This window comes from Anas acuta, chromosome 8 (assembly GCF_963932015.1).
Source record: "Anas acuta chromosome 8, bAnaAcu1.1, whole genome shotgun sequence".
NCBI classification, from domain to species: domain Eukaryota; kingdom Metazoa; phylum Chordata; class Aves; order Anseriformes; family Anatidae; genus Anas; species Anas acuta.
The window spans coordinates 26,636,793-26,659,833 of NC_088986.1; the positions used below are offsets into that span (position 1 = coordinate 26,636,793).

At 38.1% G+C, this 23,041-nt stretch overlaps 2 protein-coding genes across 7 annotated transcripts; one reads left to right on the forward strand and one right to left on the reverse strand.

The window, feature by feature from the left end:
* Nucleotides 1–1,723: 1,723 nt before the first annotated feature.
* PRPF38B (pre-mRNA processing factor 38B) lies at nt 1,724–9,877 on the reverse strand. Its single transcript, XM_068690282.1, has 6 exons — nt 9,473–9,877; nt 6,469–6,537; nt 5,990–6,141; nt 5,845–5,905; nt 3,234–3,457; nt 1,724–2,945 (listed from the first exon to the last, which is right to left on the reverse strand). Exons 1-6 carry the CDS (start codon nt 9,755–9,757, stop codon nt 2,087–2,089), a joined length of 1,650 nt encoding a protein of 549 aa, XP_068546383.1. The 5' UTR covers nt 9,758–9,877; the 3' UTR covers nt 1,724–2,086.
* A 125-nt stretch (nt 9,878–10,002) lies between these two features.
* Nucleotides 10,003–19,718, forward strand: HENMT1 (HEN methyltransferase 1). Of its 6 annotated transcripts, XM_068690287.1 has the most exons (8): nt 10,003–10,168; nt 11,321–11,398; nt 13,186–13,317; nt 14,162–14,274; nt 15,375–15,509; nt 15,785–15,967; nt 16,696–16,873; nt 18,423–19,718. In XM_068690287.1, exons 3-8 carry the CDS (start codon nt 13,201–13,203, stop codon nt 18,831–18,833), a joined length of 1,137 nt encoding a protein of 378 aa, XP_068546388.1. In that variant the 5' UTR covers nt 10,003–10,168; nt 11,321–11,398; nt 13,186–13,200; the 3' UTR covers nt 18,834–19,718. The 6 variants fall into 6 exon arrangements, with proteins under 6 accessions (XP_068546388.1, XP_068546389.1, XP_068546392.1 ...); XM_068690288.1 differs by lacking the exon at nt 11,321–11,398 and having other exon boundaries at nt 10,004–10,168; XM_068690289.1 differs by lacking the exons at nt 10,003–10,168; nt 11,321–11,398 and adding an exon at nt 11,448–12,645.
* Nucleotides 19,719–23,041: the final 3,323 nt, after the last annotated feature.

The window sequence follows — 23,041 nt, forward strand, 5'->3', positions numbered from 1 at the left end:
TTTCAGAAACTCAGTGGCTGAAGGTTAAAAGCTTACAAGCCCTCCAGTAGCAAATAAGGTGTTCCACAGACATCAAAGCTGTCCTAATTCTTTTGAAAAAATCCTTCCAGACTCTTCTGGTGGACTGCAAGGTTAGTTCTAATCATCTACTAATCAAGGTATTTCTTGAATGGCCAACACAGCTTTTCTCCTCTGCCACTAAAAGTTCAAACACCGCAATTAAATTGCGGTGAAACTTGTTCAAGGATACACTTAGTTTCAAGCTCAGATTTTAAATTCAGATAAAAATATAACACCAACTAAACAACCTCATTATCGACGCTTCTCATACTGCTGATCATGGTGACAAAAGAAAGACTAACTCCTTGCAAAGCACTAAGTGCAGAGAGGAAGAGAAAATTGAATTTGTTATTTTTGCTTCCTTAACTCCTACAGAATGAATGGTATTATTACAAATCAAGCACTTTGTTTTTTTTCCTCATGAAAGATTAGTGACGATGTAAGAATTGTTTTACTACAGTAGGATTTAAGATAAATATTTAGTGAATACTCAGGAAAATGGTTTAAGAAAACATTAATATTTCAATATATTATACCTAGATGACCTGCATTAGACAGAAGCAAAAAAGCACAAACATCAATTTATTCCTACCTTCACTTCACTTCAAGACCCTAACTTAAGTCACCCGCACGTTCTTCCCATTTCCCAGGCTACTCCATTTCTTTGTTAGTTACATGTTCTACATAAGGTACCTGTTACATAAAAGGCCTTATTCATAAAGTGTCACTTGGTTTAAAATGAAAGATGGAGGAACACAAACACTTCGACTGGCAATAAGCATGCAGGGAAAAGCTGAGACCCAATACAAAGGAATTAATTGAGAGTTTATTCCAGATGGTTCTCCTCACTTAGTATACAAGTCAGAATAATCTATCAAATAAGCCTGGACTTTATTGAAATGGATTTTGTTTTTCCCTATAATGCATTTTGGTTTTTGCTTCTAACAACCTGTTTAAAAAAAATCTGCCAGATGAAACGTTCTGCACAAACTGCAATCTTCCTATTTGTAGAAAATATGACTTAAAAAAGGACACTATCAGGTAATTCATATTTTAAATGTTTACACTTAGAAAAATGCTTTGGAAGCTTGAAACTGAAATCTTTTGTAATGATCTTCTTCCTCCTACCTCCCTCTTCCCATCTTAAATGCCTTTATTAGCCCAGGATTACCATAAATGACAGAGTGCAGCTGCTGATTAAAAACATTAGAAGACCACAAATGGATGAACTGTTTAAAAGAATTGGAAGCTTACATGATTATTTTTTTTTCCCCCAAACAAAATGCATAGATGGCTACAGTGCTCATCCATCAACCTTTACAGTGTCTGCTTGAGGTAGCCTTCCTAAAGAATTACTAAACAAGCCCCAACATAATCTAAAATCTTTGCATCAAAACCACTATCTCCTTCAAAGTCCACTCTCAGTTTAACACCAGCGGTGATCAACAACATAATACATTTTAAAAGCTTTTGAAAACAGCAGGTACAGTGGACATAAATGTTATTCTAAATCTGCAGCCCTCCGTGTACGTTGTATGCACATAAATATCTCAGCTATAATACACATTCAAGATCCACCCCTAAAATTGCCATACTATTATGTAAAGCACAGCCATGCTAACTTCAGGATACAAACCATAATTCCACGTCTACAAAATGCAAGTAGAATTAGTGGCAGTTTATTGCCTCATACAAATTTAACCAACATGGCAACCATGCCAAAGGAATTAAAACATTTTCAGGACATATGTACAGACTGTACATTTCAGAAACATCTGAACAATAAAAATGCAAGAACAATCTCTGCATTACGAATTAAACTAAACAAATGGTTCGAAACCGTTGATGTGTTGAATGGGTTTACAAAGGCACTTCCCTACCCAAAATAGGAAATGACAATCTGCAGCCTAGAGGGAGGTCGGAGAAGAGTGCTCATCAACTACTGCACAATCTCAACTTTAAGAAAAAATAAGCAGGATTTAATCAAACATTTATAGGATTCAATGTGATCCACTTCCGAAAGAGTTCACACAGTCTCATCTTTGTTTTTGTGTTGCTTTTCTTGGCTCTCTCGCTCTGTACTTTGGCTCCTTCGACGATCGTGTTTGTCTGAATGGTCCTTGCTATCACTGGGATCATGTTTGTGGGAACGGTCTTTGCTTCTACTACGCTTTCTAGATCTTTCTTTACTGGGACTGTGGTCTCGTTTTTTGGACTTCTCGACACTATCTGTTCTTCCTCTGCTTCTGCTCCTACTTCGTTTATTTGATTTCTCTTTGCTTTCGCTTTTATGTTTACTTGATTTCTCTTTGCTCCTGCTTCTGCTGCGCTTACCTGTATTCTTACTTCGACTTCTACTCCTATGCTTTCTTTCCCGGCTTCGACTTCTACTATGTTTTCTCTCTTTTTTGGAATCCCTCTTATCATCCCGGTGTTTCTTGTCATCTTTGTCATCCTTGTGTCTTCTCTCTTCTGGATCACCCTTACTTCTCCTTTCTTTTGATCTTTCTCTAGACCGATCACTATCTTTTTCCCTCTCGCTACCTCTCTCCTTGTCATAATCTCTCTCTTTTTTCCGGCTGCGTTCATTCTCTTTCTCTCGCTCCCTGTCCCTGTCTCGTCTATCTCCTTTCCTGTCACGACTCCGACTACGGCTTCTGTACCGTTCCCTGCTTCTGCTTCGTCTCCGTTCCAGCGCGCGATCAGTGCTTCGAGATCTCCGCCTTTCTTTTTCTCTCTCCTTAGCTTCACGTTCTAATCTCTGCCGTTCCCTCTCTCTTTCTAGCTCTCTGTCAAAGCTAGATGATCCATGGGGTTCCCGGTGATGACTTCTGCTTCTGGATCTTCTGGGAGACCTCCTGGGACTGATGGATCGCCTTGGAGACCTTTAAAAAAAAAAAAAGGAAAATCAGTAAGAAACACACTTTTAAAAGCAGAGGGAATCTCCTTACTTTCCAATTTAAATATAGGCTGTGTATGTGAAGTATAATCTTGAATACCAAGTATCCCGCAAATACTATATCATCTAATCTTAGCCATTAGCATTCATAAACACTTTGGGCTATTGCCCTGAAACTCATCTCATTGGAAAAAAAAAAAAAAAGACATTTCTGGTAGCAAGTCATTCAATATTGACATTTCAACGTTAATTTTCAAAATAACATGCATATGACCTTGAACGTCTACGTTCTACATGCCGGTCTATTTCTTCCATTCCCTCCTTGCCATCTTTCTTGATTTTTCTGGGTCTGCTTTTAATTTGTTGGTCGATAGTTTTCTGGACTGGCACAGGAATTCTTGGAAACAACGTGGAAAACCATTCCAGCTTAGTAAGGAAGGAACGAAGCATCTCCCCGATGGTCATAACACAGCCCCCGCCTGCCTTCACGTCCAAGTCCTACAAAATACAAACAAAAAGTATTCTGATGGTCAAACATATTCTTTACTGACTTTCAAAAAAAATGCTGCTACATTACTGCCCTCTTGAAGTCTCATGACTATGAAAGTTTACTTGTCTTTTATTCTAATACATTTCCTTAGAAAAGTTCAAACTCTGTACCCTTTGCATTTGGCAGTATGTTACAGATAGGGCCTGGGACTTAATACAAATGCATGCAGGAACACGCTAATCCTGCAGCCATCTGGGTGGTAAGGGACTGTCAATGAGGAGATTAAGACAAAATCCCCTTACATTCTGGTTACATGGTATGATCCTGCATTTTATATAAATGCCACAAAGTTGAGAAGTCCTCTCAAACTACATTTAATACTTCATTTTGTGGATGCACAACTGCGTACCATCATACCCAACCCTGTGGCCTAAATCATTTAAGAACTACATCATTGCCTATCTAAAAATGATCACAGAAAAATCTGGAGTACAAAATGGCATCCTACCAAAATTGGAAGCAATAGCAAACCAACTGCCATGAAGCAGTGAGGTTTCTAATTTAGAAATATGTAAAAAAATAAATAAATGAACAAATAATTGGAAACGCATAATCCATGATGACCATTGTCTCTGAAAAGGGTCATTACCGCATGAAGGCCTTCTTGCTATGCCCTCTCACAGCTCAGGACATGTTAGTCAGCTATTGTCAGTCCCAAACCTATAGTGCAAGCACACAAGGAAAGTGAGATTTGTTATCTAAACAGGAAGAGAAAATCTAAATGTAAAACTGCTTGCACTCACACACATTTAAGTGTTCAGATATACAGTATTTCCAAATATAATCGCTGCAGAGATCTAAAGAAGAAAAAAAGGAGTTAAACGTAGCACCTGGAGAGTACGTACAGTTAAACAAAATAAACATAAGAAGCATTTTGAAAGAAACCCTGGGAAGTTTTTCACGGCAGCATGAGAAAAGATGAACTGCTTCCATATACTTAAGAACTGGAAGAAAAAAGAATCCTGTAGGTTTAAATAATTTTATCGATAAGTTGGCTTCATCCTTCAAGTTTGACCAGGACTGGTAAGAAACTTAGGAAAAACAGCCCCAAAGTACCTTTTCCTACATAATGCAACACTGCTGAAAGCGGCTTGGAAAGAAACACTAATTCCAAAAAAAAAAAAAACAGCATTCCAATGGGATGTTTTCAACAATACACAAATATGTCCTGATAACCAATCTTCCTGGTAAAGTTTAACGCAGCACTGCAGAAAAGAGTTGATAATAACTAGCTCCACCTAGGGGAGAAGGAGGGTATCACAGCTATACAATCAAGATTTACATTTATTTTGATTTTGTTACAAACATACAGTAATATCAAGTTCCCTGAAATAACTGCTACCTTTGCACACTGTTTTTGAAACTTAACATGAAGGAAGCTGTTTAAATACACTGTATGGCATGTGAGATAGAGGTATAATTAACACTTCTTTAATACAAGTATTTGGATATCATTCGCAACTACACGTGAAGTTCCTTGAAGTAGACACCTACTGTCACACTGAAGAGGGCAAATGATTTTGCCTGTCCAATTCCCTAACCATGGGATGCAATTTTAAACATGCTAAATAAATACAAATCACCACATTACATAGCTGACTATCTACCTTGAAACCTCATCCACAAGCTCCTTGTTCATTTCTCCAAACAGTAAACAGGACTAAAGGCATTATCCTACCCTATGGCATAATGCCACCTTCTTTACTGCATTTTTTAAGTTATCAACTCATGTTGCTTTTTAGTGCCCCTCACCGAAGACAGTAAGGTCAATAACATCACTTGACGCAGCAGTTGTTGGTTACTCCTCCCCAAAAATGCTGCCTTTATTTATTCCAAAACATAAAAACAATTACCAGAGATATTTTTTTTTTGATAATTTCATCTTATTCTAACGTGAATGTTGGTTTCTACTACATACTTTCCACTCTTCATGTGAATACCAACTCCCTCCGTCCCAGTAATAAACAGGAAAGACCAATTTAGCACTCAGTACTTACTATACCTTGTTTAAATAATGATTTTGTCTTGAAAAAAGCATACAGAACCCACACTCAGCCTACTGCCCATTCTGATTTAATGAAACTCTTTTGCATGGCATCGTAGTATTTGACACAGAAACATCCTCATCAATTGAAAACTCCGTTACATCTTGGAAATCCAAGCAAAATGACCCAGGTCCCAGCTCTGATCTGCTTTCTGCACCATTTAATGAAAGAATACAATAACAATATTATTTGCAGCATTCAAACTACAGCAAAACTTATCAGTCTTTAATCCTAAAGCAGTTATATGAAAAGAAACAAAAGAAAACAAATTATTACCCTCGGCGACATACCTCTTCATCATCAAGAAAGGATTCGAACCAGTCCCATAGATCTGTAGGTGGTTGTGTGTACCTTTAAGTACAAAAAGAATGCAAAAGCTTTAATGCAACTTTCTGTACAGTAAACTGGTCATTAGCTGACTGTACTGACACTTACCTAATATACATAAATCCAAGAGCCCTAATATATGGAGAGTCTGTATGAGTTATAAGGCCCATCACTTGCTTACGGGTCAGCTTCAGTGTAAATAATTTGTAGAGCAGACAAAAGGCAGTGGACACAATTCCTCCAGTTCCAACACCACGGACCTTTCAAAAAAAAAAAAAGTTAGGTGACGATACAGGAAGCCACAAAATCTTAATCCAGTATCTACAAACATACAGTAACTAATACAGGAAGAATTCTAAATCTACAAATGTAATTACGTGAACAAAGTACCACTACTTAAGTAACACTACTTGCCTCCGCAGTTTCAGCTCCTCTGGAAGCAAGGGGAATATACCAACTCTTTGTAATAAATCCTTTTACATGTAGGGACTTAGCCAACAACCAACATACAAGAAGTTTCAGCTATGCTTGGGAAATGTTTTCTATCAGACACAGAAAAACGTAAGAAGGCACGTACTTCTACTTACCCCTCCACACATTCCTGTCTGGCCTGCTGTTTTTCTACTCCCCTTTTCCCATGGTTCAACATGCGTAACCTGAAAGGGTGGGGGAAACAAAAGAAAGTTACAATTATAAACTTATAATGTTTAGCTGCCTATACAAACTTAATTTAGTCAACGGGTTTCCTAAATCAATCTTGAATAGCTTGTTAAAAGACAAACTCAAAACCAAGTCTGCTCTGTCCCTAAAGCAGAGCATTTGGCTTCTTTAATTACATCAAAAAAAAATGATACCCCCAAATTATGGATGAAGTAAAAACAAAGTTACCAACTCAAGTGTCTTATTCTATACTCCAGTTTCATGACTCCATGACTAAAACACATCATTACTATTTTCAGTGGTGACTAAATTACCTTTATTTAAACTGTCTCAAGTTCAGTGATACCTGCTGGTGACAAAAATCTAGTCTCATATCCATAAATCTCATTTATGCAGTGAGCTTATCTAGAGATTTCTTCTGGTTATTACCTACAATTAGAAAAAAAAAAAAAAGATGCCCACAACATAGTGTTTTAATCTAACAAGCTGATGTTATTTTTCTTGTAGACTGCAATGATGATCCTGTAGATGATGATCTTGAAGACCGCAATGAAAAATCCTAGGTAAAATGCTTCCTACATAATAAGGAATAAAGTTTGCCCAATTCAAATCTTCTTTTGAGATGCATTTAGAATGCAAGAACATAATTAGCCATCATTACTTAAATATGACAATAAGAGTCAAATTAAGAATCATAAGAAGGCCCAAACTATATTTGACATAGTGAAATTCAGAGATGAAACGCCTGTGTTAATGAACAAGTAGATTTCCTAAACGCAACTTAAAACCAGGAAAAAAAAGTGCAAAGCACACTGTGGTATTATGCTAGACTGGGAGTAAAGGCATGTGGCCAAGAGGCACCGTAGTTGAGATATTACTGTTCTTGACCAGTACATGAAATTAAGCTAAGTACATACGCAATCACTGGAAATCCTAGAATTAATATTTAATATTTATTAATGCACAAAGGAAGCTGCTGAACTGCTTTTGACAGCTGCTGTCTTATCCGAATGTGAAAGCTGAGAGATGCCAATACTACATGATTTGAAATCCACAACTTCCCACGTTATTAGCATCACGTGAGAAGTTCAGAAATGCTACATAAATAATAGTGCATACCCTTCAAATTACTTGGTTTTGCCTCAAACTAAAAACTGCTTTTCATATCCTATAAAAGGATTAAGTGTGACACTATCACAATAGTAATCCCTGATTTTTCCTTCTTAAGTTACAGTTACATTTTTATCATACAAGTCTGGATCCTTCAAAGACTACTGCACGCACTCAACTTGTTGGAAGTACACAGATGAAATGAAGTTGAGGAAGAGCACAAAGATGTAAGATCAGGAATAAAGAAAGAAGTCACCCATTTTGCAGATACAGAACTAAAACAGATAAACAGAAAATTAGAACTACATGTGAATTAATTTAAGTATCTACAAAGAATCTCTATTTTCAATAACGGATACTACCACTAGTTGTCTGTGTTAATTTAGAACTTCTTTTCCTATGTCTTCAGCACCTAACATTTGATTTTTTATTTTTATTTTTTTTTCCAAGTGAGCCATTTATGCTGGTTCCTAAAACAAATACGCCTAAAAATACTCGTGCTGCAGTGGATATTGTTCTCATTAAAAAAAAAAAAAAAAAGGAAAAAAAATCAGGAAGAAAAATGGAGACCATAAGATATTCAACATGATTCAGGAACCTGAAAATATAAGCAGAACTGAAGTCTTGTAAGTATCAGCTAAGTACCTGAACCATCGGGCCATTTTCTGCCTCACATCTACTATTTATGAGTAAGTCAGGGTCTGAGCGTTCTCTTCAATGTGCATTTTTGAGTCAAATAACTGTCAAGTTCAGTAAATCTTATTTATAAGGAATTAATATATTGATATCTAATGATTCATCCAAATTCTTCTCCAATTTAAGATGAAGCCACTTCTGGAATGAAACACTAGGACAAGCAAATAGAACTAGCTGAACTATTGCAGTTGAGCTCTACCAATATAAAGAAGGTGGATCACATCAAGTATTTTTGATTTCATCTGAAGAGATCCACCTAACAAATGTTATGTTCTCAAATTTCCTCCAAATGTCTTAAATCAATTTTGAGCTCTTGACCTCAGTTGCAAAAATAAACTTTACTGTTTTACACTCCAACAGAAAAAAATATATTTTTTTATCTCACGTGCAGCAAGTGCTAAGTTTACTAACAAGCTTTCTCTATAATCTATATTACTCAAAGTACTAAAAAAAATTAAGTAGTCTGCTCAAAGTGCCAAAGTCCAATCAGAGATGTGTTGTCAACCTGAGGAACAACACACGGTCTTCATAAGTGCATGCAAACAACGTCAAAGATCTCAAAATGCTTCCAAGGAGTTATTTTTCACAATTATGGTGACTTGGCTTGCCTTGGTTAAATGGATGCTTTTTTTTTTCTTTCAAAGAAATTAAATCTGTTTGGTGACCCAGTAACGTTACTGAGGAGAAACAACATCCCTCAAAGAGAATCCCCTTAATGTCCTACCTACAGCTGACTGAAAACAGCAACCTGAATTATCAAAGCTTTGCTCTCGTTATCAGAACAAAGAAAAAGAATGCGGCTGTGTTGATGAGCATTAATTATGCATACCTCTACCTGGGAGAGCGGCTCGATGGAAGCCTCGCTGCAAAACTGATTCAATCCTGCTAACAAAACAAGAACTGAGACGGGGCGCACTGACGGTTATCCTCCCAGCACACCCAACCCAACGCCAGGAGCGACGCTAGGAAGAAGTGGGGTTCGATTGGGAAGAGAGGCAGTGGATCTGACTGGAAAGAGCGCCGGGGGGCAATCCTGACGGAGCTGAGGCAAAGGCCACACGCAGGCCGCTGCGGCGAGCACCTCCTACCCGCCCGCCCGGCCCCGAGGGCCCCGCAGCCCCTCACCTTGAAGTAGATCTCGTCCACCACCTCGTGGTACGTCTTGAGCTCGTAGAGCTGCACCTTGAAGTACGGCGAGGAGAGGATGTTGGTGAGGATCATGGGGTTGAGGTTCATGGTCTTCTCGTTGCCCCACAGCGGCAGCACGTTGCCCTGCTTGCCGGAGGCCGCCGGCTTCGGGGCGCCGCTCTGCAGCTGCTGCTGGCCCGGGGCGGCGGCGCCGGCCTGGTGCTGCGCCGCCTGCTGCCCCTGGCAGTTGCCGGCGCCCACGGCGGGGCTGTTGTTGGCCATGGCGGCGGCGCGGGGCCTGCGGGGCGGCGGCGGCCGCGGCGGGACCAGGCGGGACGGGACGGGACGGGCCGGGCGCTGCCTCCGCCGACGGCCGACAAGATGGCGGCCCCCGCGGAAGTGACGCCCGCGCCTTCCGGGGCCGAGCCCGCCAATCCCCGCGGGGCCGCGCGGCCGGGCTGGGGGGAGGGGCCCGCGGAGAGCGGGAGCGGGGCGGGGGCGGCGCCTCACGCTGAGGGGGGGGGCGCGGCGGGGCGGTTACGGCCGTTAAACGGCACGGAGAGCAAAGGGGCTGCGCTTAGGAATCCCGGGCCGCTTTTATAATAGGTTTTATGATAATTGCTAACAGGGAACAACAAACTGCGCCGGTTTTGGCTGGGATACCTGAGAGACAAATTCAGCTTACGTTTTCAGGTTGTATTTAACTTATTACTCGAGTTTCCCACAGTTTTTTTCATTGCATGCTCTTGTAAAAGCAACCCCCCCTCCCCCCACCTATTAAACCTATTATTTGGGTTTAATATTTTTCCCTCATCAACAAGAGGGAGACAATGCAAGGTTTAGAGGAGTAGTAAAGGCGCTGTAAACACCAAATGGCTGCAACAAAACCGAAATTCCACCAAAGTTACTGCAAACTGTGCATGGTGGAAGAAAACAAACCCAGTTGTACACACAGACACGAGACCCAGGTTTCTCAGCTTGTCAGGAAATGAGTGGAGGGTGAAGTTGTGGAAGCATCCATGGAAATCACCTCTCTACACTTGGGTGATTTAACACCAATTGAGATTTTGAATTTAAAAAACAGGAAATTAATACCACTGGAAGTAGCAATACACTACCTTCACTCTTCATTACACGCTCAAGATTCAAGACCTGAGAAAGAGTACCTCATCTTCATTACTCCGGTCTTTTAATCTACCTTGGAGCAGTGCTCATACTATAGCATTATCGGACCACAGCAGTTAACAGTTTCTCTAAACTGCCTGCTCTGCTATCTAGGCTTTTCATTCCTATTTTCTAAGAATAACTTCACCAGCCGCCCTTCGGCCTGCACTTCCATGACATCTAATTTCCAACAATTGGAGCTCCGACTCTGCTGTCATCATCATCATTGCTTCTGCAGTAAACATCCACTTAATCTACAAAATTAAAAGAACTAATCACAAAATAAATTCTGAAATAGAATCTTTATAGCAATAAAGTAATCTTATTCTGCAGACAGCTAGAGCAGTAACTTTACTTTGAAGTTGAGGGTTTTTTTTTTGTTTGTTTAGCATAGCCTTGACTCTTTGAGCATGTCCTTCATTTTTCTTGCATAATCACTTCAGGACAGCTTGCATTTGTTATCATTTATATTGCCACAATTGTTTATTCACATATTTCTATTTTTTTTCTCATATTTCCTCTTGGAATATTTAGTATGTTCCAGAAACTCAGTGTTCTTGCTCTGTAAAAGTTATCATTTTTGTAATTCTTACACAGTTCCTCTTTTGTGGTGATGCCGCAAGCTTAAGTTTAGCTGGAACCTATAATCCATTTGCTTCAAATTAGATTTTCTTCCCTCAGGCATCCCAGCTGGTCTTCATACAGAATCAGAGCCAAAGGAAAAAAAATCAACAAGAAAGTGATTTTGACTTGCAAAGAGTAAGGAACTACATATAATTACAAAAAAGGAAGATGATGGTGATGTGTGTAAGAGTCACTTCTCGTTCACATAGATTAATTGAGAATTTTTCTGGAACAGGCGTGATCTGTTAGTTGAAGCTCAGAAGAAAGACGGTAATACCTAGTCATAAAACATTCTTAAATTTGGTTTGGGCGGAATGATTGTTAGCTCTTGAGTGATAGATTAAATAGTACTGATACGTGGATTTTCCTGTCAAATGTCAGTGTGGACTAGTGTCTTCTGGCAGCGGCACTGCATTAGTTTTCTTTTGCTATCATATTTAATTATATGTATTGCAACTTCAAAGGGAAAGTACAGGAACTCCACACCATTGTTTTTCTCATCCCAAGAGCATTAAATAAATGTCAGCAGTTTAGGATTTCTTGATTAATGCATTTCTACTGTGAGATGCATTTCTTTATAACCACGATTTGTTGCTCTCTTTGTAGTACAAATAGAATTAATTCCATAAGAATAATCCACAGAATTTTGCTGAAATTTATTTTCTGGTAATTTTGAAGGATTGACAAACAGCAGTACATTTTGGAGTACTGTTAGAAAATCGTACAAATTAACGTGTTACTATAAATAGGATTTTGTAGGATACCAGAATCTATAAAATATTTAAGCCAGGAAATACAAAACTAATAATGAACTATATCATCTCTCTCTGAGGTAGAAAAATATTATGTGCAGTATATAGATGGTACAATTGAAACGGAGATACTAAATGATGGTTGAAGACTAAATAGTAACTCAACGGCCCAAAAGAGCAAATGCATTATAAACCACAGAGCTTTCATCAGACATTCTGAGTATCAACCTATCACATCTTGCTCATGTGTCCTTGTTACAGTGTGTTTTCTAAAATCAAAACCTAATTGAAGGGTAAAATGAATTTACTGGATTAATCAGAGGGATTTCATGGGGATTACTGTCCAGGCAAGTGTTTCTGTGTATGGCCAGCTTTGGCTGTATGGGTCCTTAAGTCTGCTGGGAGGAAAAATCCTACAAAAAATGATTGGTCAGGTTTTGTATATCCTTTAAAGTAAACTTCCTATATGATTAGATTGGTATTAGTGCAGCACTTATTTAAAGCCTGTTTGCCATCCACATTCTGTTTGGCTTACCCGCTCTCAGGCTGCCTTGCCTGTGCTCTGGTCAGCACTTGAGCTGTTGTAACAAAAGGAGTTGTAGAATTGTAGACCTGCTACTCACACCAGAAGTGAGTATGAGCAAGAGGCCAGCACTGCTCCTCTAAGGTAACTGAGAGACGAGCTTCCCCGGCCCCTCTCCACTCCCTCCTGCTGCCCCTGGGACCGCTTGTGGGAGGTGGGCGGTGGGGGAGAAAGTGGAGGGCAAGGTGCTGGCAGGAGGGCGGCAGGTGCTGAGGCTGAGAAATTGATTTTTTCTGTCCTTGACGGAAAAGTTAAGGAACGTTTGATGTTGTAGTCGTGCCAACACCATGGAGGATGGCCATGTTCTGGATGGGGAAGAACAATAAATTATGAAACACGCGTTTTTAAAAATGTGTATAATATATGATTGCTTTATAAAAGGGTTATTCCCATCACTGTACGTGGATGGGGCAGCTACAGCCTAGTTGTGCTAATTCCTGTTTTTTTGTCATTCTGTAAACACAACAGGGACCAGGCCTTCCCCTGCCTAATTGTTAATTTGTTGCCACTGAAGACAGCAAATTCTGTATTTTGACATTATAGAGTACTTAAGAAAATCTTTTTTAATATATTTATTATTATTTCAGACTTACCAAAATACAATGGATGAGAACTTTCAAGAAGAACGGTGTACTGGCATGATCAAATTCACACCACCATTGTACAAACAACGGTACCAGTTTGTTAAAGATTTAGTGGGAAAATACAAACCTAAGAAGGTTGGTGTACTTTGTCTTTTTGCATTATAAATTTGAAAAAAAATACATTAGGTATTTCAGAAAGGTGGGAAATGACTAGATAATCCGGTGACCTAAGTAGCAAGCAACAGTACTGGAGGAGCAGTTGTTAAAACTTAACTGCTTTAAGAGAAATCTTATGATCTTGTTTGTTTATTTTATCAGGAATTAATATAATTAATGCTAGTTGATGGGAAAAGGGGAAATATGAACAAGAAAAATGCCTTAGCATTTCCTATCTTGGAGAGTAGTTAGCATTCTGGTTGTAATTTAATGTTGAAGACTTCAGTTCAAGTGTCTCTCATCATAGTGTTTTTGTTTTTTAAAAAACTTTCTAAAGCTTTTAGGTCCACGTACACTATTGGGTTTACATCATCATTGACATAGATGCTTTCAGATGAGAAGTGACGTTAACAGTGTGGGATTATGTAAGGCTAACTTTTCTCCACCTAAAAGTCTGATTGATGACTCCTGTTCCTCCTCCAAGGTATCCTGGGGCTGGTGAGCCTACAGCTTTAATACTTACTCCCTCAAATCACTAAAGTATGATATTATGTCTTCATGTGGAAGGCATTCTCTGGAGTCAGTGAATGATGTACATGCGTTTGTTTATAGCTGTAATAACAAAAGGTCAACCCACTTTAAGCATCTTGTAAGATCCTCATATTATTTTTAACATTTTCTTAACTTTGTCTAGCCTGCTAGAAGTTAGAATCGTGAAACGTTTTATCATTATGATATTTTGATTATAAATACAGAATTATTTATGAAAGTCTCAAATTATTTAATGTATAAGTGCTCCGTATTTCTAATATCTAATTTACAGGTGGCAGATTTAGGATGTGCAGACTGTACACTTCTCTGGATGCTGAAATTCTACAATTGCATTGAAGTGTTAGCTGGGCTAGATATCTGTGCAAGTGTGATGAAAGAGAAAATGTAAGCTTTTGCATTGTGTTTTTTTAAGGCTTATGATTGGTTTGACCTACTGGCAAGATACATAATTTATAGTCAGTCATTTCAAAATGAGGGCAAATGCGGAAATACCAGCTTCGCAAATGGAGAGCTATCCATTGCTAATTGGTTATGATGCAGGCTGTGTCAGATTTGCTGGGAGGATTGCTGGGCTTTAACATCCCCTAGTGCAGCAGAAGGCTGTGGCCATGAGGTGTACATCTGAGAAATAGAATATTTGGAAAGGTACAAATACCTCGAGTGTAGCTGATGTTACTCAGTTTATGCTCATACATGAGATAATTGTATGCAAAACTGATCTTTTTGAAATGGGCACATTACACTTCTGGTCACTGTGGTGGTGCCTTCGTTTTTGTTCACCCATTTGAAATGGGAAGGCTAGCTCAGTGGTTTGTGTTTGACTTATAAAGCTCTAAAACTTGAAGTTTGTATGATGCTTGAGGCATGGGGCAGACTTCTGAGGAACACCGAAGTTTTTCTCTTGAAAGGTGTTTTCAATTCAAAGCTTGATATGGTTTCAATGAATATGTATCATCTAGATGCTGATCTTGTCATTTGCTTTCTCAAGAATGAAGGAAATAAACCTTTTATTAAGTTTAATTTATTTTTTTCTGATGCAGTCTTTCAGAATTAAATTTGCACATATATTTTACTTTATTTTCACTTCTTTTTACTTTTTTTTTTTTAAATTTGAAAAAATACATTAATATGCTTGCTTCGTAACTTCTCCCACAATCCTGTAAAGCAGGTCTAAAACAGACTTACCATGTTTCTAGAGTTGAGCTATTGTCAGAATTTACAGTATCTTCTCTGTGCAAGTGTTTTGAATATAGTGAAAATTTTTGTAAACTTGAAGGACAATTGCTGGCTTAATTCCTCTGCTCTTTCTGTCCTATTGCAGATGGTCATCAAACATGCTTTTGTGTTGTTTTTGTTCTGTAAATATTTAACCTTTTGGAGATTTCCAAAGTATCTAGGTAGGGCATTTGCTAGTACAGTTGCATGCAAAATTCATCTTGTCCTAAGGGCCTTTGTATAGTATCGTGTTTTTAATGCTTTTATAGGCACAGGTTGTATCCTCTTCCTGCTGATTATTTGCAGCCATCTGAAAGATCCCTAACTGTTACACTGCATCACGGCTCAGTTGCTCATGAAGATCCCTGCATGCTTGGTTTTGACTTGGTGACATGCATTGAATTGTGAGTATTAGGCCAACATGCTGTGTTTTTCTAAACTCATTAGGGTTTAAGAATTTTATTCATAATCTAAACAAGACTTGATCAAACCTCTCAAATAGAGGAGTAGCAAAATGTGGCATCTTCTAAGTTGTGCTTAAAATTAATTACACCAAGAAATTCAAGTGGTGCTAGCTCATTGTGGCAAAAGGAGATGCCACAATTTGAATTTGATTGGCTAAGAAAATTAAAATGCAGTAGGGCCTTTTTAAAGGACATATGTAAATGTATGCTTGCAGGATAGAGCACCTGGAAGAATCAGAGCTAGAGAAGTTTCCTGAAGTGGTGTTTGGTTTCATGGCTCCAACCATGGTGGTTATCAGTACTCCAAATTCTGAATTTAACCCCTTGCTTCCAGGAGTGACAGTTTTCAGGCATCAAGACCACAAATTTGAATGGGACCGAGCACAATTTCAAAGTTGGTGAGTTTACTAACCATATGCAGACAGTTTTGAGTGCTAAGTAATGTGAAAGAGGAATATAGATTCAGAGGGGTTTGTATATGTGGTTTGCTCTCAGAGTTTGACGCCTACTGATTTGGTGAAATGTTTCTTGGCTGTTGTAAATAGTTAAGTATGCTCTGTGGGTGTTGTGTTTTATGATGAGTTGGCTTGCTTTTACTGTAACTGCTCTGCAAAAAAATATTTAAATTTTGTCATACATTACTGTTACACTTAATGTGTTTCAAGTGTAAAGTACTAAATAAGCCCTTTCACATAGTAATACCCTGCTGTAGAAAAGCTTCATGGAAACAGAAGGATTGTGCTCACTATGTACGGTGTGTAATCAAGGCACTCAGTCACCCTGGGCCTTTCTGTAATAGAACACGAGCAGATTTATGAAATAATAATTACAATAGAAGAATGATTTAAATAAAGTTAATGATGGTTTAGTGGATTCTGGCACAACGAAAGACTTGATGCAAAACACGCAACCAGGAGAGGGTTGAACTAAGATACAGCAGTAAGTTTTGGTTGCCTAAGTTTGTGATACTAAATGATTCAGACTGGTAGGAATACGGTTATGGCTCTGATCCAGCAGAAGCCTTTATAGTGCTTATCTTCGGGCATGTATCCTCGCATCTGAGGGAATGCATCTTTATCGCATTAAAGATGAATATTTATTATGATCAAAACATGTTTTCTTTTAGGGCTTTAGATGCTGCTAAACGCTATGGTTACTCAGTGGAATTTACTGGTGTAGGGAACCCACCAACAGGAATGGAGGATGTTGGGTTTTGTACCCAAATAGCCGTGTTTGTTAAAAAATATCCTCAAACCAGTGAACCAGCGCAGTCTAAGAAACCCACTGAAGCAGCTTACAAAACAGTAAGTATTCTTTTTTTCCTTTAGGAAGATGAATATAGAATAAAACTTTCTATGACCTGCTGGTGACGCTGTTCTTGCTATAGTCTACTGTTGCTGTCTGGTCTTAGCACCAATTAACACAAACCAATCACCTCTAAAAACTCAGAGTCTATGACTTGTGTTTCTAATTGTATGAAGGCCTTTAACCTCTCAATTTTTTGCTAAATAGCAATATGGATAATTATTCTTGTTTCACCAGACTGTTATCCTTAGAATGAAAATTCTCCATTTTTACAGGTATACTCTGACACTATAATTTTCCTCTAATCACTTTTTACTTTATCATAAGGCCATTAAGTGTGTTGGCACTGATACAGACTGTTATACATTCGTACAAAATAAAAAGCATGGAGAAGTATTTCTAAAGTCTTGAAGAACTGCATAACCTTGTCAAATATACTACTTAAGGCGTTTTCCTGAAATTGCATTGACAAGAGCTGTTTTCTGTGGTTGGCCTTACTGTCTAGTGTTTCTTACACCCTAGCTTTAGGGTTTTCGGGTAACTGGTTCAGGCTTTTTGCAAAGTCATAGGATCTTGCGAAGTACCCTGTTCTCTAGTGGTACACAGGAAATCTTTCTTTTTTTTTGTTGTTGTTGTTTTTAGGACTAAATGGTTTGAAGCTTTGTGGTAAAGGTTTGTGTATACCTGTTTTTCAGAAAACAAACAAAACAGCAAAACCAACAAAAGACCTTTTTGGACTGATTGTTTTATGATTAGATACGTGTAGTTCTTTGTGACTGAGGGACATTGGTTTCAGTGACACACTTCTGTGTTCCCTTGCTGTGCTCTTAGGACTGGTGTAGATCCAACATTTCTATGTAGTTACATAACCATTTTGTGGGAATAAATCAACAGTTCAAGATCTCATCAGAAAGTAATGAGAAATTGTTATATACTCCAACTTCAGTGGCAGTGTTTGGTAGTGTTTTGGTATAAGGCAGTTACTAGTAAGCTAGTGGGAATGAGGTTTTCTACCAGATTTCTTTAACTTCTTGGAGTATAGCTCAGCATAGCACATAAAACATGTTCACTGATTTTTGATGTCACAATGTTTTTTAGCATTCTCCGCATCTGAGAGAAACTTGTAATGGTTTGCTCTGAAAACAGAATAAAAGGCGTATTTGCAGTCCTAGTTTCTAGATCAATTTAGAACCTATGTAGCCATGGAATTGTCACCAGAGCCTCGTGATCAGTAATTTGTGAAGAGAATGATTAAAAAGAATTAAATAATTGCAGGGCTTTACCTGGCCTGATTTAAAAGTACAACTTGTAGATTAAAGCCTGATTTTTATTTTTTAATTTATTACCTTTTCTAATCACCACTGTAGTTCTAATATATAAAATCAAGTCATATTGTCCAGTTTTTCAGTACCTGAAAATGTTTAAAGTCCAAAAATGAAACAGGACTGAATCAAAGTGGTTTGCATTTTAGAAGCTTTTTGACAAGTGTGTGTTTAAAATCAGAATCTGTGGTAATAAGTGTTTTGTATGTTCCTGCATGTTGTAAAGGTCTTCAGAGCAGTGTATCCAAGTCTTAAAGATGAGAAGTACCTGCAGAGTGCAGTGGTCAGTGAAGTTATGTTCACAGCACATGCCATTAAACGAAGTCTGCTGGACCATTTAGTGTCAGAACAGGAGGACTATAATGATGATCCTACTGAGAGAAAATTGCAACTCCAACGTTCAGTGAACTGTTTTTCAGAAGAACTTGAAACACTGGCTGTTGAAAAAAGCATGGAGCCACTTACCAATGGAAGTGTGGTTTATATACCTCTAAGGAAAATATTTTCTTTTCCTAAAGTGAATCAACTTTGTGGTACCTTTGAGAAGTTGCGCGAGCTTATTACTGGCAAGGTCACACTGAGCAGCGATGGTTCTGCTGTGGTGCTCGATACTGACCATGAAAACGAAGAGAATTAGATCACAGATTTCTCATTTAAAGTTAAATTAAAGTAATGAAAGTATTGACTTTAGTAGCTATAGAATGGTATGTTTTGTATGGTAACTATAACCACAAAATCATTCTTAAACTTAAACCCAGTTGTGTATCCGTTCTGACAAAGATTCATAATCACACTTGGGATTTTGAGGTGGAGTATCAGGTGCTAAAAAAGAATTAATTTCATGAAGCAAAATTGTGTGTTTGCCGTTATGATGTTGAAGCTATCATGACTAGACTCTTGGTAATATTTTGCTAGCTTCAAGGGCGGTTGATAACACAGAACTACATTGTCATGCTGAATAATAGTGTCAGACATAGATTTGGGGCAAGGTTGTTTTTTGTTTTTAATAGAACAAAATTTATGAATGCCTTGTTCAAGATGAGCGTGTGCCCAGCCCTGGTAAAAAACAAATGTTATTCTAGTAGATGTCTGTGACATTCCAGTTTAAAGGTCAGTAAATTCAACAATCAGAGAAAGTACCAGGATGTTGAATTTAAGGTGACAAAAAAGGGGGATTTAGTCCTATGTCTTTATCCAGTCTCTTGTTAACGGCTGGTTGGGAAAATAATATGCATCTCGCAACTTTCCAGAAGCTGAATTTCAGCAATTTGGAACTGCTATCTTTGACTGTTGTGTTTTTGAAAAAATGAAAACCCTGTCATTGTGAATGCCAACCTGGACCCAGTTATGAAAAAGTATCTGCATTTTCATTAATTAACCAAAAGGCTGCATTTATCTTTCACAGTATCATTGGCAGCCTGGAATAAGCTAGTACTATTGGAACTGATTGATATTTGTGAAACAGGATTTTTACAGTTTTCTGAAAAAAAAAAAAATGTGTAAGCCGTGATTGTTTCTTAGAGAGGATCACAGAATCACAGAATCACAGAATTTCTAGGTTGGAAGAGACCTCAAGATCATCGAGTCCAACCTCTGACCTAACGCCAACAGTCCCCACTAAACCATATCCGATCGTTGCATTCTACCTTACATTTTTTTTGAGTTTGTTTAAAGTTGGTCCAGGTGAGAGACTAGGCATAAAAGGAAAAGGCAGCTGTAATTCTTGGAATTGAGAAGTGGTATGTAGTCTATAGCAGGCTGTGTTTCAAGGAAAAGGGAATTACTTACCATGTTCTGTCTAATTTTTTATATATATTTTTTTAATTAAGCTTACTTTAACTTTCCTTTTTGGGAGATTGTTCTCCCACAAAAAATAGACATGGATTATTAAAAGTAATATACTAGTTAGAAGTACTTATTAGAATTAATTAAAATTAATCTTGAATACAATATTGGGAATGGTTTCACTTTTGAAAATGAACTTGCCATACTCTCTACGTTACAAAGTAAGCATAGCTGTTTGAGAGTGGGCATGGTAGCACTGGTTTGCTATTAGAAAATCCCCACAGTTCACTGTATGGTTTAGCGTAGTTAGGGTTTTGTACCACGGAGCTTCTTCTCGTGTAGTCTCTTCTTGAAACATTACTTCAGTGTGCTTTGTAGCATGGTCAATTGAAAGTGAGGAAAACAGAGTGGGGAGAGGATCTGTCAGATTTGGAATGATAGGTGCTTTGAGTGCTGTATTCAGGTAGCATCTCATTACAGGGATGTCTTGTGAACAGCCAAGAGTGTATACAAGTACACACTTGTCTTCTGCAAACGTCGTACCCCTAAGTCTTCATAGCTCTATTTGAAAAATGGATGAGGTGAATATTTGGTGGACTGAGCTGAGGGACACAAATAGTAATCTAGTTTTTAAGGGCTCGATGAATTCTACCTTTCTTCTTTGTAAAAGGGTAGAGGTGTTGTTGTTGTTTTTTATTTGTTTGTTTTTTAATGATAGTTTGGGCAAGTATCAGGTCTTATATTCTTGCTTATGCCTTTCCTGCGCAAAAATCTAATGTCAAATGACAGATGTTTGGCCATATCTGTTCAGTGTTCCTTATTACATGTATGCATACTGAAACTGAAGACTCTATTACATATCATATCCAGAAGACCTATTTGGAATATATACATTTTAATTGAGGCTGCTACCTTTTAGTGAAATAAGCTCTATCATTTTGTGTGCCAGCTTTCCAGGTTTCCACTGGCTTAAATCAGTTTTAATTAAAGTCTTCTTTAAAGGATTGAGTTAATAGTCTTTTCAGGAGCAGTTAAGCCCTCTCACACAATTCATTGTGCACAGCTCTCTGTTTATCAGCTTGATGGTTCTGTTATTAGGCCTTCACTATGTCACATTTAAACTTGTAGCATGAAACCGACCAAGGTCAATTATGATGTCTGGAATCAGGATGCTGAAAATAAGTTTATGAAGAGTAGATTTTTTAAGTTGCATGTGGCCATATTACCAGAAGATGGCACACACATCTCAAAACAGGTCAACCTTAGGTTGTTCAAAACTAAAATCCAAATCAGGTAAATCTGATTGACATTTTGATAAAACATTCTGATGTGAGAAATATGTATCTATTACTATCACAGGAATTGTATAAAAAGATAACAGGTATAATAACTATTTGCTCCATTTCTGTTTACTTTGCATCGAATGGCTTTATGTTAAGATTTTGACTTTGGGCTTCACACAGAAGAGAAACTGCAATAGGAATTGCGTTTAGTTCCCTAGAAAGCCCAGTTGCTGTATAGGCTGAAGCTGGGTCCAAGAAGAATTTGGTCTGCTTTTACTTTTTTGCATTTATTCTTTTATAAAACTTTCTTAATGAGGGTTGGTAAGCAGATTTCTATATACTGCACTATTGAAGGCTTTGGGGGTGGAATTGCTACTGATTTGGCAGAAGAAAATCTCAGTGAAAGCCTTTTGAGTTACTTTAGCAATTTTGTGTATAATTAGTATCAAAGTGAATTAAGAACATCAGAAGCCCAAATTTACTGTTGCAAAATCTTAAAAGTAGAATAAGCTCACACCCAGATGTGTTCAATGCATTGTGGCATCACAACCAAAGCAGGGAAGTGGAGAAAGCGCACAAAAAAAAAAAAAAAAAAAGCCAAGATGGTAAAAATTAGAGTGGAGTATCCTGAATATAAAGAAAGGAACTATTTAGCAAGTTAATAAGGATTGATTTTGGCCAGAAGGGCTCAACAGAGCCTAAATCTGAGAGCCTGGAGGCACCTAAGTTTCTATTTTCCCAAACCTTTCTCAGCTAATAAACTTCTGATCTGTGTTGGGCCCAGCACAGGTGGGCTTCCAAGTTATTAGGCTCTATTTCACACTCATTACCATTATATTGATAAATGAGGTTTGGATCATTCAGTTAGGTTATGTGTAACTCAGGGTTAGTTTTAAGGACGTTCCTGTTTTTACCTTTAAATTGAGTTGAAGGAACACAGGCATCTGAAATGACAGAAGAGTTCTTATGCAAAAGTCCTTTGCGTTTCCTTCCTGATATACAAATCGACCACATTTTATGCAGTAATGTATGCAAGCAATTTGCTGGGAACTTTCCAAAATCTAATGCAGTGGCACTACTGTATATTTAAGTGAAGATACTGGGGAAACATTAGCAGATCATAAGAGAAGGCAGTTAAAAAACAAACCCCCAAAATGAGGGCCATGTTTACAACTGTGTGATCAGTTTTAGCTGTTGGAAGAGCAGTGTGTACAACTCTGAACTTAGGCAAAGCTTTATTTGATATCTTGCTTATGTATTCCTTCATTTAAAAAAAAAAAAGTGGAAGGAATGTAACTTAATGATTATTGGTTTCTAATAGTTAAGCAACACTGTGAAAATAACCTGCCCCACAGAAATGTTAAGAAATGTATTGAGAATATCTGTCTCTCCCCTTCTTGTTGGCAGATCCTGCTGTGTGGTGATACAGGGAATTGCATTGTCTAAGCTGTCGCAGACACTTGGACTGGTCCAACAGGTAGGAGAGGAGAGCAGGCACGAATGAGCAGCTAGCTGGGGAGAAGGCAGAACTACTTACATTAGAAAGAATTTTATAAAGTCATTTTTCTTCCATTTTAATCTTTCCCTCTGTGTTGTTAGCTCATGTCAGAAGGTCCATAAAATGCACCCATGTGTTCAGTGATAGCATCTATAGTGTTGAGGGATAGCACGGGTAGTTCTGGTGCTTTGTATCTATTTTTTTTTTTTGTTTAAAAGTAAAATTGTTTCCCATACTACAATAATGATTGGGTCTTGATATACTACGTATGTGTTTGAA

Coding starts and splice junctions, on each gene's coding strand:
- PRPF38B (XM_068690282.1), bottom strand. CDS start 9,757: ATGGCCAACAACAGCCCCGCCGTGGGCGCCGGCAACTGCCAGGGGCAG. Junction 5,906..5,989: donor CTTGGATTTATGTATATTAG/GTAAGTGTCAGT, acceptor TTGTACTTAAAG/GTACACACAACCACCTACAG. Junction 3,458..5,844: donor CCTTTCTTGATGATGAAGAG/GTATGTCGCCGA, acceptor TGTATTTTGTAG/GACTTGGACGTGAAGGCAGG.
- HENMT1 (XM_068690287.1), top strand. CDS start 13,201: ATGGATGAGAACTTTCAAGAAGAACGGTGTACTGGCATGATCAAATTC. Junction 14,275..15,374: donor AGTGTGATGAAAGAGAAAAT/GTAAGCTTTTGC, acceptor ATGCTTTTATAG/GCACAGGTTGTATCCTCTTC. Junction 15,968..16,695: donor CGAGCACAATTTCAAAGTTG/GTGAGTTTACTA, acceptor GTTTTCTTTTAG/GGCTTTAGATGCTGCTAAAC.